This window comes from Anopheles stephensi, chromosome X, assembly GCF_013141755.1.
Source record: "Anopheles stephensi strain Indian chromosome X, UCI_ANSTEP_V1.0, whole genome shotgun sequence".
In the NCBI taxonomy this organism is placed as follows: Eukaryota; Metazoa; Arthropoda; class Insecta; order Diptera; family Culicidae; genus Anopheles; species Anopheles stephensi.
In genome coordinates, this window is record NC_050201.1 from 3,400,676 (window position 1) to 3,413,625 (window position 12,950).

General features: G+C 50.6%; 3 protein-coding genes across 4 annotated transcripts in view; all 3 read right to left on the reverse strand.

Moving 5' to 3' along the window:
- Positions 1 to 2,230, reverse strand: part of LOC118504351 — a 53,528-nt gene extending 51,298 nt beyond the window's left edge. The window contains exon 1 of the mRNA XM_036038724.1: positions 1,535 to 2,230. Coding sequence (XP_035894617.1) covers positions 1,535 to 1,640 — 106 coding nt within the window. The 5' untranslated portion in view covers positions 1,641 to 2,230. The remainder of the gene's footprint in view (positions 1 to 1,534) is intronic.
- Positions 2,231 to 3,076: 846 nt separating this feature from the next.
- LOC118504353 lies at positions 3,077 to 5,545 on the reverse strand. The gene is made up of 2 exons (XM_036038740.1): positions 3,775 to 5,545; positions 3,077 to 3,684 (listed from the first exon to the last, which is right to left on the reverse strand). The coding sequence occupies exons 1-2, from the start codon at positions 5,427 to 5,429 to the stop codon at positions 3,627 to 3,629; spliced, it is 1,713 nt and encodes a 570-aa protein (XP_035894633.1). The 5' UTR covers positions 5,430 to 5,545; the 3' UTR covers positions 3,077 to 3,626.
- Positions 5,546 to 6,814: 1,269 nt separating this feature from the next.
- LOC118504357 (polyadenylate-binding protein 7-like) lies at positions 6,815 to 11,157 on the reverse strand. 2 transcript variants are annotated; one of them, XM_036038753.1, is made up of 4 exons: positions 11,002 to 11,157; positions 10,035 to 10,902; positions 9,729 to 9,944; positions 6,815 to 9,653 (listed from the first exon to the last, which is right to left on the reverse strand). In XM_036038753.1, exons 1-4 carry the CDS (start codon positions 11,015 to 11,017, stop codon positions 7,244 to 7,246), a joined length of 3,510 nt encoding a protein of 1,169 aa, XP_035894646.1. In that variant the 5' UTR covers positions 11,018 to 11,157; the 3' UTR covers positions 6,815 to 7,243. The 2 variants fall into 2 exon arrangements, with proteins under 2 accessions (XP_035894646.1, XP_035894654.1); XM_036038761.1 differs by lacking the exons at positions 6,815 to 9,653; positions 9,729 to 9,944 and having other exon boundaries at positions 9,951 to 10,902.
- Positions 11,158 to 12,950: the final 1,793 nt, after the last annotated feature.

Consider the following 12,950-nt stretch of genomic DNA (forward strand, 5'->3'; position numbering starts at 1 on the left):
CGGGCAGTGTAGTTCGCATCCTTCCCCCCAGATGACAACTGTGTCACCAAATAAGAAATTATATCTTGCCGCAGCGAAAGTGTCGCAGCGAAGAAAGGCCTCCCAAAAAAAACAGTAAATTGGATTTCTGCCACTTGTCCGGAGCTTTTGGTAACCGCAGAAAAGGAAGAGGATTTGTGACCTGGCAGTTACTGTATCTTTCCGTCGGAATTTGTACCACTTTAAAGGTGGTTCGCGAGTGGCCCTCCGATTGAGATGAGTTGGTGTGGGTAATACGATAATAAAATCCTGTTTACTGACCAGGTGATGATAGACTGGCGAGCCACAATAAGTTTAACGGACACGTAGTTTAGTTTTTTCACCTGCTTTCCTCGCAAAAGTTTGATGCGGAGGAGCAAACATTGGGAGTATGGTGTTGGGTAGAGATTTGTCTTTTCACTAAGCTATTTAAGCGATCGGATGCTCAAGGTCTTTGGTCAAGGGGTATAGAGGTTTGCTAAAAAAAGAGAAAAACAGAAAGCTAAGTAAAAGCTGACTTTCCAATTGCCAAATCTTCCTTTCGCTAAATACAACTCTCCCTCAGCGCCTTTCACTGCCTGTGCCGTCGTGGTTTTTGCCTTTTTTAGATTGCATTTCTAAAATTCCCCCATTAAAATAAAGCGCAAAACCGAGCGGTGCGACGCAAAATGCGACGTTTGCGCTTGTGGTGGTGTTGGTGTGGCTGTAAACCGATCACCACTTGCGCCGTGGCGCGACTGTTATTTTGCCACTTGCCGATTGCAACGCAGCTATCGTTGTGAAGCCATTTATAGGCAAATAATTTTACTTCTAAGGGGGAAATTTTTTTTTGTTCACAGCACCGACGCTTGGAACATGATGCCTCATCTTCCGGCGCGCTAAGTTAATGAAAACATTCCATCACGCCTTCGCAGCTCAGGCATATGTTTTGGAAAACAGTGAGCCCATCCGGAACTAATGAGGCGTGAATGGGGAAAAGCACGGGCTCCAAAAACAAATTTGACACCGTGACACTGCGTGACCGTGACATGTACACCCGGTCGGTGTACCGCAGCATGACATCAGTACAAGGGTTTTTTTGAGGGGGACAAAGAAAATACAAGACTAATTTTTCACGCACTTAGATGATATTCCGTGGGGAATGTGTGTGTATTTGTGATCTGTAAACATATGCCATCGATTAGAGCTGCGGATGATCGTATAAGGATCGCAAAGTCTCATTGCACTAAGTCTGGGATGACTTTTGGTGGTCAAAAAAAAATATTGAAAAGATCGAAAAAGTAGAGGAGGGGGAAACAAATGGGGGAGGCTGGTAGAGGGCGAATAGCAACGAACGCAAAACCAGATTGTGAGGTTTCCAGTTTAATCGATACAGAAGAAACGTAATGTCACGCCAGCAATGCCGCAGCTTGCCGTAATTGAGTTGAAATGGGGGGGTGGCGCAACAAAAATAATACCTCGTTTGACACGTAATCAGCCAAGAGTTATTCGAATTGGAAGCGAATAGCGAACTTACCCGAGTTGTTGCTGCTGCTGTTGGACCCCGTTTTGGCTGCGTTACCGTTGCCGTTGATGGAGTTGAACAAGTTGACCGCGCCGGTTCGCCTCAGAATCCAGAACATTGTTGCCACAATGGCGGACGGTTGTTTGGTTAGGCGGGGTGGGATGAGTAGGGTGGTGAGGTTGATTTTTCTAGCGTTCACAGCTTTTGTGTGTCTTTAGGAAAGTCGGTTCCGCCTCGCTTACTAAGAAGCTTAAACAAAATTTGCAAACGCACACAACTAAAATATCGCACTGACGCTACTTTGCTAGCTGGGACGCGGTGTATTTTTGTTGTTGTACTGACACTAAGATGGTTGTGCTGTGTTGGTACGAGTACGATCAAGTTCGCAGCGCACTTTGTTGAGAGAACACTTGCCCGATCTATCACCGATCGGTCAGCAGCGAGTTTAGACGATCACATTACGAGCGCACTTGCCTCACCAACACCATCACACCTGGTAACACTTTCGTCCAAAGCTTCGGCATCGCTTGCACACACTTGCGTTAGCGCTGTCACACCACATGCTTAAGCTTACGCGTCGGTTGATTGATATGATGGCGGATGTGTGAATGCCTTGCCGTCGCTTATCCGTTCCACCCTGGGGGTCAGCCCGGGCCAGCAGGTGCAGTCTCGCACACGCTCGTGGCCAAACTGAGCTGGCTAGCGGTTGGGAATGGCAACACGCAACGATGTGCCCAAAAATCCCCGTTTCCAAACGTTCACCCGGGCCCGAACGTGCGCCTGTTCGGATTTTGCTATCGGCATCGGATGAACGCAAGTGTTTCGCAAGTGGCAGTGCTCGGCACAAGGATACTACCCGCATGAACCTTGATGCGAATGCGTGCGACTGACCCGCACGGGAAATCAAATAGAGCCAGAGTTCACGCCATATCGAAGAGGCTGTAATTGGTTGAAAAAGCGCGCTTCAGGATATAAATGAACACCGGCCTGTTACGTGTTGGGAAGGGGGGGGGGGGAGGGATGTTCATCCGAACCCGAACAAGGATAACGGGCACCGTGAACCGTGTGAATCGGGAAGCGAGATCGTCTTTCGTGTTTGGTTCGTGCGCTCGGATTTTTTTTAGAGGATAAATCACTGATGCAAAGAAGCATCCACTTCGTCCACAATGATTCTAAACCTTTAGCTGTCGTTCGCTATTTTGTAAAAGAAATAAAGAAAAAAAAACCTACCGATACTGTTTTGTCCATTGAAGGATAGGAGTTCATCTATCGTAATACTTTCACTTATCACATCCCGGAATTCGACCCGTGTTTCGCTGCAAACCATCTTGAGCCAGCTTCGCTCGTGCACGTTCATTCCACCCTGCCCACGAATGACCACTTTCGATTTTATTTCTTTTCGCTGGTTCAAGTGACGTGCAGCAATCAATTGCCTGCTGCAACAACGACGCTGAAAACAAAAAAGGCGGTGAATCGAAGCGTAAGATAGCAGATAATCAACTAGCTTCTTTCCATTCATGAAATTCGAATGTGGCAAAGCATGAGACGAGACGGTTTGCCAATTTAGAGTGTTTCTTTATTTGCGTCAATGATTTACCGCCCCTGCCGAAAGGTTTATGCCGAATTTTGGTTTTTTCGTATTGATTTTTTTGGAATTTTGAATTGAATTTTACGCCCGCTTTACATGGTTTTTGGTTTGGGAGCTTCTCATCTGCCTATTGTGGGTAGCTATTTCAATTTTGATGTTCTGTGTCCAAATTTTTACTGTGCTGCTAAATTGACTTTTGTGGCTTTTCTCGTCTTAATTCTAGTTTATATGATACAACTCTTACATCAACAAAATAATATGAAGAATAAAGGTATCTTGACGTGCAAGATCAAACAATAACATAGGACTGTTAGAAATCAAACAAAATATATGGTTATCGATTTTAAATTATTTTACAAAAATGGCGCTCAGCCTCAGACGTGTACTGCACGTTGAACGGATCCCTGGAGTGTGACTACATCACGAACTTCTCGTTGCCAGTATGTATGCGGCTTCTCCTGCGGGCAGCATCACGTCCGGACGGCTTTCACACCCTGCACCAGCGAATGCTAGCTCTTAGTCATCGTTGTCCTCAGAAGAGTCCTCACTGACTCCGCCCGAGCAGTCACTGTCCCTGCGTAGTCACAACATATAAACGCAATGGATGAAACACACACACACACACACACAGCGCCAAAAAATAAACCCCGGGGTAAATACTTACAGATAAAACTCGGGCACTTTGCCCAGTGGGGGTAGTGGTGGAAGCAGGCGGCTTGTGGTCGGGATGGGTGCCGGGATGTCATTGCGATCCTTCCAGCCAGGTTGGGGTTCAGCGTCACCGACCGCACCAGCACAGTCTTCCTTGCCGTCCTCCTGCGCCAGGTTTTGCGCGTCATCAGGTGCGGCTTCCTGCTGCACACCACCGTCAGCGAGATGTTCGGGTGCGTCACTATCCGACAGGACGGAAGCCTGCTCATCGGTAATGGATTCGACCTCTTGATCACTGTACTGATCGGCATACTCATAGTATTCGCCACCCGCTGCTTGGTTCGCATTTTCCGGGTAGAACGGTTCCGGGTTCCACGGAAGTGTGACCAACAAGGGCAGCATGGCGAGGATTCCTGCTTCCGCACATTCAGCAGCATCCGGACCAATGTCCTGCATACCCTGGTCCGCTGGTTCCGTGTGCGCCGAAGCATTTGCGTTGATGTCACCGGCACTGTATTCACCACTGTCATTGCGGTCAGGATTCTGGTTGTTCGGATCATACACTTCTTTCTCGTACGATGGAGCCCCCTCATAATCCCAACACTTGTCCGGGTGGTATGCGTTCTGCTTACACTCACACTGAGCACCATCAGGTCCGAAGAGCTGCACACCATCACGTTCACCAGATTGCTCACCATTTTCGCGAGGTCCGCCTCCCTCCGCCTGACCCTCATTGTCCCAATCCCACGGCTCCTCCACATAGAACGGAGGCCCCTCACAGTCCGAGCAATCTTCCGGGCCGGAATCGTCATGCCCCTCACCATCAGGTCCGAAGTCCTCCACACCATCGCCAGCGAGTCCCATATTCTCCTCAACTCGATCACGTTCACCGGATTGCTCAGCATCTTCGCGAGGTTCGCCTCCCTCCGCCTGACCCTCATTGTCCCAATCCCACGGCTCCTCCACATAGAACGGAGGCCCCTCACAGTCCGAGCAATATCCCGGGCCGGCATCGCCAGGCCCTTCACACGGATCATCATCAGGTCCGAAGACCTCCACACCATCGCCAGCGAGTCCCATATTCTCCTCAACTCGATCACGTTCACCGGATTGCTCACCATCTTCGCGAGGTTCGCCTCCCTCAACCACGGTCACACTGTCCGAATCGTACGATTCCTCCAAATAGAACAGAGGCCCCTCACAGTCCGAGCAATCTTCCGGGCCGGAATCGCCATGTCCCCCACCATCAGGTCCGAAGTCCTCCACACCATCGCCAGCGAGTCCCATATTCTCCTCAGCTCGATCACGTTCACCGGATTGCTCACCATCTTCGCGAGGTTCGTCTCCCTCAGCCTGACCCTCATTGTCCAGATCGCACGATTCCTCCACATAGAACGGAGGCCCCTCACAGTCCAAGCAATCTTCCGGGCCGGAATCGCCATGTCCCCCACCATCAGGTCCGAAGACCTCCACACCATCGCCAGCGAGTCCCATATTCTCCTCAACTCGATCACGTTCACCGGATTGCTCAGCACCTTCGCGAGGTTCGCCTCCCTCAACCACGGTCACACTGTCCGAATCGCACGAATCGGCCATATTCAACGGTAGACAGACAAACAAATCTCCCAGGTCCAAGCGCTCCAATTCTTTTTCCGGCGTGTTCGTCATGGTTTCACGGGGTTTCGCGATTTTCGCCACGCACTTGTACAACGATACGCACTGGTAAAGAGTTCCGATACGATTGCTTACAATTTTCTAACGGCACCGATTCACTTAATCGTTCACGCTCGACGTTCGAATGAGTAATGTGACGAACGTACGCAGCTACCCTTATTTATACACTACGCGATCGTACGCACCATCTTAGTAGTGTGCGTTTGTGGGTGAAACACAGTTGGTGACGTGCCATTTGAGACAGAGGAAAAATTTGAAGTTCTTACAAAATTGCTCAATTACTTATGGACCATGTAAGTCACAAGACCAAGCGCAAGAATCTAGTCCTTGTGCCAAACCAAGATACAGTTGATCGCTAACACTAATTCCGGAGCTGGTACAATTTAGACGAGCGCGAGTGTAGATGACTTCAGCATATTCTTCCACAAACACTACTGCACTAGCTTGGAATGTACTCGCAACAACTTCGCATGCAACTTCAACACTAGCTCAACAGACCTGTCAAACACTCGGCAGGAACAGCTTCGATTGTTTTGATCAAAACACGAAGCGAATGAGTTGGACACCTCCGCTTTAGAACCTCCCCTTCGACAGGCAACTCGACCGCCCCCTTCTCACCCTTCGCTCACATTTCTTTGTGTAATCGTTTTTTCCTGGGTTTCTCGTAACGCTGCTGCCCCCCCCCCCCCCCCCCCGGAGATTGGACTGAAGTCCTCGGGTTGCAGGAAACCTTGAGATTGGTCATCGTCGTCAGAGGATGTCTCCAGTTACTAGTCAAACTATATAGATTTTTTTCCTCCTTATCTTGAGTTCCACACATCTTCGTCGACTGTTTTTTTTTTTGTTTTAACTTGGCTGAACGTTCGCGAGATCACCGTCGGGTGGGGGAGAGTCTGGAGATACCCGACCCCGGATACCGACCGTCTCTTCCACCGGACTCCGCAGAGGAATTTAGCTGAGCCGGATGATCATACCCCGATCACGAGTGCTAACATCGCTTCTTCGGAAGCCATCGGAGAAAAATTGCAACTACAGCTGCGATAAAACGTGCAGCACAGGGCAGTATCGGTGTGTTGGTGAGGTGTGCCGCGCCGAACCGCTTCGATTTCCTTTGTGCCGTTGAACAGGCAACGGGCACTCCCGAGCACTCGTTGCCACATTTTTTTTTGCAGTGTGATCGTGCATATGTCGCCGTAAGGAAATGTGAGCTTGGAGGCACAATGAGTCATCGTCTGGAAACGGTTTTCAATGGTGGCAATGCGTTGAATACATTTATAGCTCATTCTCAAGTTACGATGGTTTCCGGGCGAGATGAGGTCTTGTGATATTTTTTAGCTGGAACATTGATTTATGAGAAAGCAAATAAAAACTGCGATCGATTTTTTTGTCACTGAGTGCCTTCTTATTTATTGAGTTTATATAAAGCGTGTTTGTGTGTGTGTGTGTGTATGTTTCTATAAAATATATCTTGGTAAATATAATATCCCACTTAATGCTAAATATTCCCACCACCAATCGCTTATCCTAAAATGTATATATGTTTTGTTTGCGTAAAACTGCCGACAAGTCTCTCAAATTTAGATTTGTTTTTCCTCCCACTTTTCACCGACTTTTGAATCGTGTGCTGACCGAAATTGAAGACATCATTCCCGATTTTGTTATGACTGTAAAGCACAAAGATTTCCGAAGAAGCTAGACTTGTTTAAAAAAAAAGTGTATAAGAATTGTCATTTAATACTTGAATGCTCCCACCAACGCCCAACTTACCCTACAAAATATATTCGTTTCATGTAAGCAAAATTTTTCATTCAATTATATCGTTTACCATCTCCAAAGCCCTTGTAGTTTGATGAAGCAAAAGGCTGACGGGGAGCCATCGACGAGTAGTTTGCTGGCTGTACTGCGGGCGGGTCGTAGCCGCGTGATGAAGCAAAAGGCTGACGAGGAGCCATCGACGAGTAGTTTGCTGGCTGTACTGCGGGCGGGTCGTAGCCGCGTGATGAAGCAAAAGGCTGACGAGGAGCCATCGACGAGTAGTTTGCTGGCTGTACTGCGGGCGGGTCGTAGCCGCGTGATGAAGCAAAAGGCTGACGAGGAGCCATCGACGAGTAGTTTGCTGGCTGTACTGCGGGCGGGTCGTAGCCGCGTGATGAAGCAAAAGGCTGACGAGGAGCCATCGACGAGTAGTTTGCTGGCTGTACTGCGGGCGGGTCGTAGCCGCGTGATGAAGCAAAAGGCTGACGAGGAGCCATCGACGAGTAGTTTGCTGGCTGTACTGCGGGCGGGTCGTAGCCGCGTGATGAAGCAAAAGGCTGACGAGGAGCCATCGACGAGTAGTTTGCTGGCTGTACTGCGGGCGGGTCGTAGCCGCGTGATGAAGCAAAAGGCTGACGAGGAGCCATCGACATGAACGCTGCAGGCAGATCATAGCCGCGTGATGAAGCAATAGGCTGATGAGAAGCCATCGTCGAGATTGCTGACTGTTCTACAGACTGGACATAGATGCTTGATGAAGCATAAGGCTGATGAGGAGCCATCGTCGAGATTGCTGACTGTCCTGCAGACTGGACATAGATGCTTGATGAAGCAAAAGGCTGACGGGGAGCCATCGACATGAACGCTGCGGGCAGAACATAGCTGCTTGATGAAGCAATAGGCTGATGAGAAGCCATCGTCGAGATTGCTGACTGTCCTGCAGACTGGACATAGATGCTTGATGAAGCATAAGGCTGATGAGGAGCCATCGTCGAGATTGCTGACTGTCCTGCAGACTGGACATAGATGCTTGATGAAGCATAAGGCTGATGAGGAGCCATCGTCGAGATTGCTGACTCTCCTGCAGACTGGACATAGATGCTTGATGAAGCATAAGGCTGATGAGAAGCCATCGTCGAGATTGCTGCCTGTCCTGCAGACTGGACATAGATGCTTGATGAAGCAAAAGGCTGATGAGGAGCCATCGTCGAGATTGCTGACTGTCCTGCAGACTGGACAAAGATGCTTGATGAAGCAAAAGGCTGACTGGGAGCCATCGTCCAGATTGCTGACTGTACTGTGGGCAGTACATAGCCGCTTGATGATGCAAAAGGCTGATGAGGAGCCATCCACGAGTTTGCTGACTCAACTGCCGGCTGACTGGGAGCCATCGTCCAGATTGTTGACAGTACTTCCGGCAGTACATAGCTGCTTGATGAAGCACAAGGCTGACGGGGAGCCAACGTCCAGTTTGTTGGCTGTACTGCGGGCAGTACATAGATGCTTGATGAAGCAAAAGGCTGACTGGGAGCCATCGACATGAACGCTGCGGGCAGATCATAGCTGCTTGATGAAGCAATAGGCTGATGAGTAGCCTTCGTCGAGCTTGCTGGCTGTTCTGCGGGCGGGACATAGCCGCTTGATGAAGCATAAGGCTGACGGGAAGCCTGCGTCGAGCTTGCTGGCTGTCCTGCAGACTGGACATAGCCGCTTGATGAAGCAATAGGCTGATGAGTAGCCTTCGTCGAGCTTGCTGACTGTCCTGCAGACTGGACATAGCTGCTTGATGAAGCATAAGGCTGACGGGAAGCCTTCGTCGAGCTTGCTGACTGTCCTGTAGACTGGACATACCCGCTTGATGAAGCATAAGGCTGACGGGAAGCCTTCGTCGAGCTTGCTGACTGTCCTGCAGACTGGACATAGCTGCTTGATGAAGCAAAAGGCTGACGGGAAGCCTTCGTCGAGCTTGCTGACTGTCCTGCAGACTGGACATAGCCGCTTGATGAAGCAAAAGGCTGACGGGAAGCCTGCGTCGAGCTTGCTGGCTGTTCTGCGGGCGGGACATAGCCGCTTGATGAAGCATAAGGCTGACGGGAAGCCTGCGTCGAGCTTGCTGGCTGTTCTGCGGGCGGGACATAGCCGCTTGATGAAGCATAAGGCTGACGGGAAGCCTGCGTCGAGCTTGCTGACTGTCCTGCGGACTGAACATAGATGCTTGAAGCAAAAGGCTGGTGAGGAGCCATCGTCGAGCTTGCTAACTGTAGTCCGGGCAGTACACAGTTGTCCATTGTTATGTAAGGTATATGCATCAAGGAGACAATAAATTCTCTGATACCTTGCCATCTTGAATTGCACAGTTCTTCCAAGCCTGTACGTCCGGGTTGGCGATTCACATATTGCGGTGTGGGTATATAACAATAATCGGAAATATGGCGTACCTTCGAGATCTCCCATTCCGATGGGCTGTAAAATGGGGACGACACACTGGAAAATTCAAAAACCTTTCCAAAGCGACCAGCATTGACCGGCGATACTTACCGGAGCGTTTTACCGTTGTCCACAGATACGACCAGCTTCGGTTTCGGCGCGAAGGTCGGAATGTCTTGCACGGTCAGCTGCTGGAGGCTGGAATCAATGTCACGCACCACGTTGGTCAGCGGTTCATCAAAGCCATCGTCCGGCATATCTTCCACGGGTGAATCTTCCGAGCTGCAGTCACTGTCACTGTCGGTGCGCGGCTTCGCATCTATCGGACTGCAGCAGCAGCAAAAAAAAAAAAATAAAAAAAATCACCCCCCCCGTCAGCACTCAACCTCAATCCCCAACCCAACGGCGGTTACTTACATAGCCCAATGGCCGCCAAACTTGTCTTCGGTGAGCTGTTTCACCCGGATCCGCTTGCCATTCCGCCTGGTACCGTCCATAACGCTCACCGCTTCGCACGCACACTGCACCTCGGCGTACCGGATTATGCCGCATCCGGTGGATTGTTCGAACGCACGCAGTATCAGCACGTACGCGATGGGCCCGAACCCTTCGAACATCGCGGACAGCTGCCATTCGTCCACCGTTTCGGGCAGGTTCACGATGCGCACAAAGCCACCGTCCCGGCGCATGAGCTGCTCCCGCCGGAACTGTCCGGGCGACACCGGTGCACAGTTGCCCGCGTCACTGGTATAGGTCAGCCTCAGCCTGTACCCGTCGCCGAACTCGACACCGTTCAACTCTTCCAGCACCCGGCGCGTAACGCCTGGCGTATCGAACATGATGGTAGCGTACCGATACCCGTACGCGCTCCAACGGATCTTCAGACCGGTCGCACCCATCCTCCCGAACACGCGCCCCAGCACAACTTCGTCCACGAACAGGCTAAAGTTGGTGACGTACAGTTCGCACGCCCAAGGGAGCGGGCGCGCAATCGCGAACGAGGCAGCCACACACAAACGATACCCGTTGTGAACGCGGCCATTGCACGATACCACCGCCCGGTACGCACCCGCCTGATCGCGGTACGAGATCAGGGCGAATCCCATAAACCCTCCACGCTGCTTCACCGGATACACACACTTTGTCACCAGCCCGAACTTGCTAAACATCTTCACAATCCCGAGCCAGGTCATCCGCTTCGACAGATTGCCGACGTAGATGGTCCACTTTTCCTCCCGCATCTGATCCACGATGATACTCCGCAGCAGGCTCCAATCGTAGAGTCCTGCCAAAAAAATAACAAAAAACGCAAACAAAAGAATCACACCGATATTCATTAGTCACGCACGCACACTCACAACAGGGCAGTTGCCCTTCTGCTTACCGATTCTAGGTTCCATCTTGCACTCTTTGTCTTTTTTAGGACTTTTGTTTTTCTTTAACACGAATTTCCTTCACTACGGAGAACTGCGACCGACACGTTTGAACGCTCACTGATGACTGACCGATCGCTGCTGCGCGTCAGGCATACGTACTGGTAGTAGTCAACTGTGCCGCTTTCGGTGAGTGCTTTGTGTTAGAGGTGACCGGTTTGCGGTGCTCACACTACTACCACTCTCGCCCTGTAGTGTACCCATTCGCCCGATCCCCACAAGTGTAGCCGAACAGCGCGTTCGTACGTGTTGGCGATTTTTATGAGCTTTGCGCCGTTTGCGGCGATTTTTACGGCTTACATTTGCGCATCAGCAACGTCGGCCGCCAACAAAAGGGAGGCTTAGGGCTTGCCGTTTTTGGTTTTGCTTTCCACAAGATTTATTATTATTTTGTCCTTTGTGCCAGTCTTTCACCTCGGGGTTTTGCGCTGTCGGAGTTTTGAAGTTGAAGTTTATAAGGGGGGTGGGGGGTCGCTGAGGGAGCGGGGGAGCGAGGGGGGTAGGATATTGGACCGAATGTCCGAGGCGAGACCGAATGTTGAGGAGATGCATAAAAGTTAATTGCACGATATTGGATGCAGTCGAACAGGGGGGGGGGGGGGGGGGGGTGGGGGGGTGGGTTGTAGTAGAGTGAAGCAGGGAGGAAAAAATATTACTTCATGGTAATAGCTACACGTCTGCCGCTTGCTTTATTGAACGGTTCAGACTATCGGTTGAGCTCACGCTTGCAATCGTTCGCTGGAGATGAATTTGGCTTTGGCCGAAAGCAATGCCTTGACCCCTTAACGTCTCACGGACACAGCATCTTGTAGTTGTAGAGAAAACGAACGCTCGGGAGAAAACGTACCACTCACTCAGGGAGACAACACTTGGGGTGCAAAAATTTCGATAATTAGCAACGCAAAACGGACCGACGAAAAAACATGAACTTTTGGTTTGCGGATTCAGACAGCATTGCCGTTTGGGGGCATAAACGTCTTCGAAAATGTTTTATGCGACCTCTAGCAACTCATTAAGAGCAGTAAAAAACATTTCTAAAGGTTATTGCGTTTTAAGTTTTGGGAACGCTAGCCCGCTTAACCGAGCAAGCAGCAGCGGGTTGACATGTTCAGGCATCTTGTGCCTCGGGTGCTCGAGGAAGTGATTTTCGAAGGGCAACTAAGTGGAGAAAGCCTAGATTACTCTGAAGGACCTTGACTCTTGGGGGTGCAAAAAAAAACCCCCCGGGGAACAAACGAAGCGACGGGACGTACGAAAGACTTCATCGCGGATTCAGCCAACATAGAAGCAGGGGACATAGACGGTCTCGAAGATGTTTTATGCTGTTGCACATTGCGGTAGCACCCTTCGCCCACCTGTTTCAAGGGGGGGAAAATAATGGCGCCGATCGCAAGCTTTATGACCAATCGTATAAACCGTCGGTGCTGCTTGTTTTTGATCGCATCCGGCAGAAACCTGTACGTGCGCGCACCGCTGAACGCTTCTAGTTCTGGTCCAATCATGACGCATCGTTACTAATCTGTTTTATACACAAACCAACAGTGAGCGTTACCGAAGCGTGCGTGATACGGCAGCTGTGATACAATGTTGCGTGACAGTCCAATGACCGTTGCTGCTACGCGCGACACCCCTAGTTGTTTCACGCGCATGAGCGGGACGCCGGCGCAAGCGATCGTATATATGCGTCGCGGTCATGTCAAAGATCATCCGGAATACGCACTCTTTTCGGCGTCTATTGAAACGGGTGCGCGCGAACGGGAGGGCATGCGAGCGGATCACAATTTCACGAGCGAGATAGATGCTCGGTAGAACAGAGAGAGGAAGCATTGGGGGAGCGGGACGGCACGACTCGCCCGGGCGACGTTGCGTCACGACTATTAAAGCGACGGGTGGTCACGCT

Coding starts and splice junctions, on each gene's coding strand:
- LOC118504353 (XM_036038740.1), bottom strand. CDS start 5,429: ATGACGAACACGCCGGAAAAAGAATTGGAGCGCTTGGACCTGGGAGAT. Junction 3,685..3,774: donor AAAGTGCCCGAGTTTTATCT/GTAAGTATTTAC, acceptor GTGACTACGCAG/GGACAGTGACTGCTCGGGCG.
- LOC118504357 (XM_036038753.1), bottom strand. Junction 9,945..10,034: donor TTTGGCGGCCATTGGGCTAT/GTAAGTAACCGC, acceptor CTGCTGCTGCAG/TCCGATAGATGCGAAGCCGC. Junction 9,654..9,728: donor GACAACGGTAAAACGCTCCG/GTAAGTATCGCC, acceptor CCCATTTTACAG/CCCATCGGAATGGGAGATCT.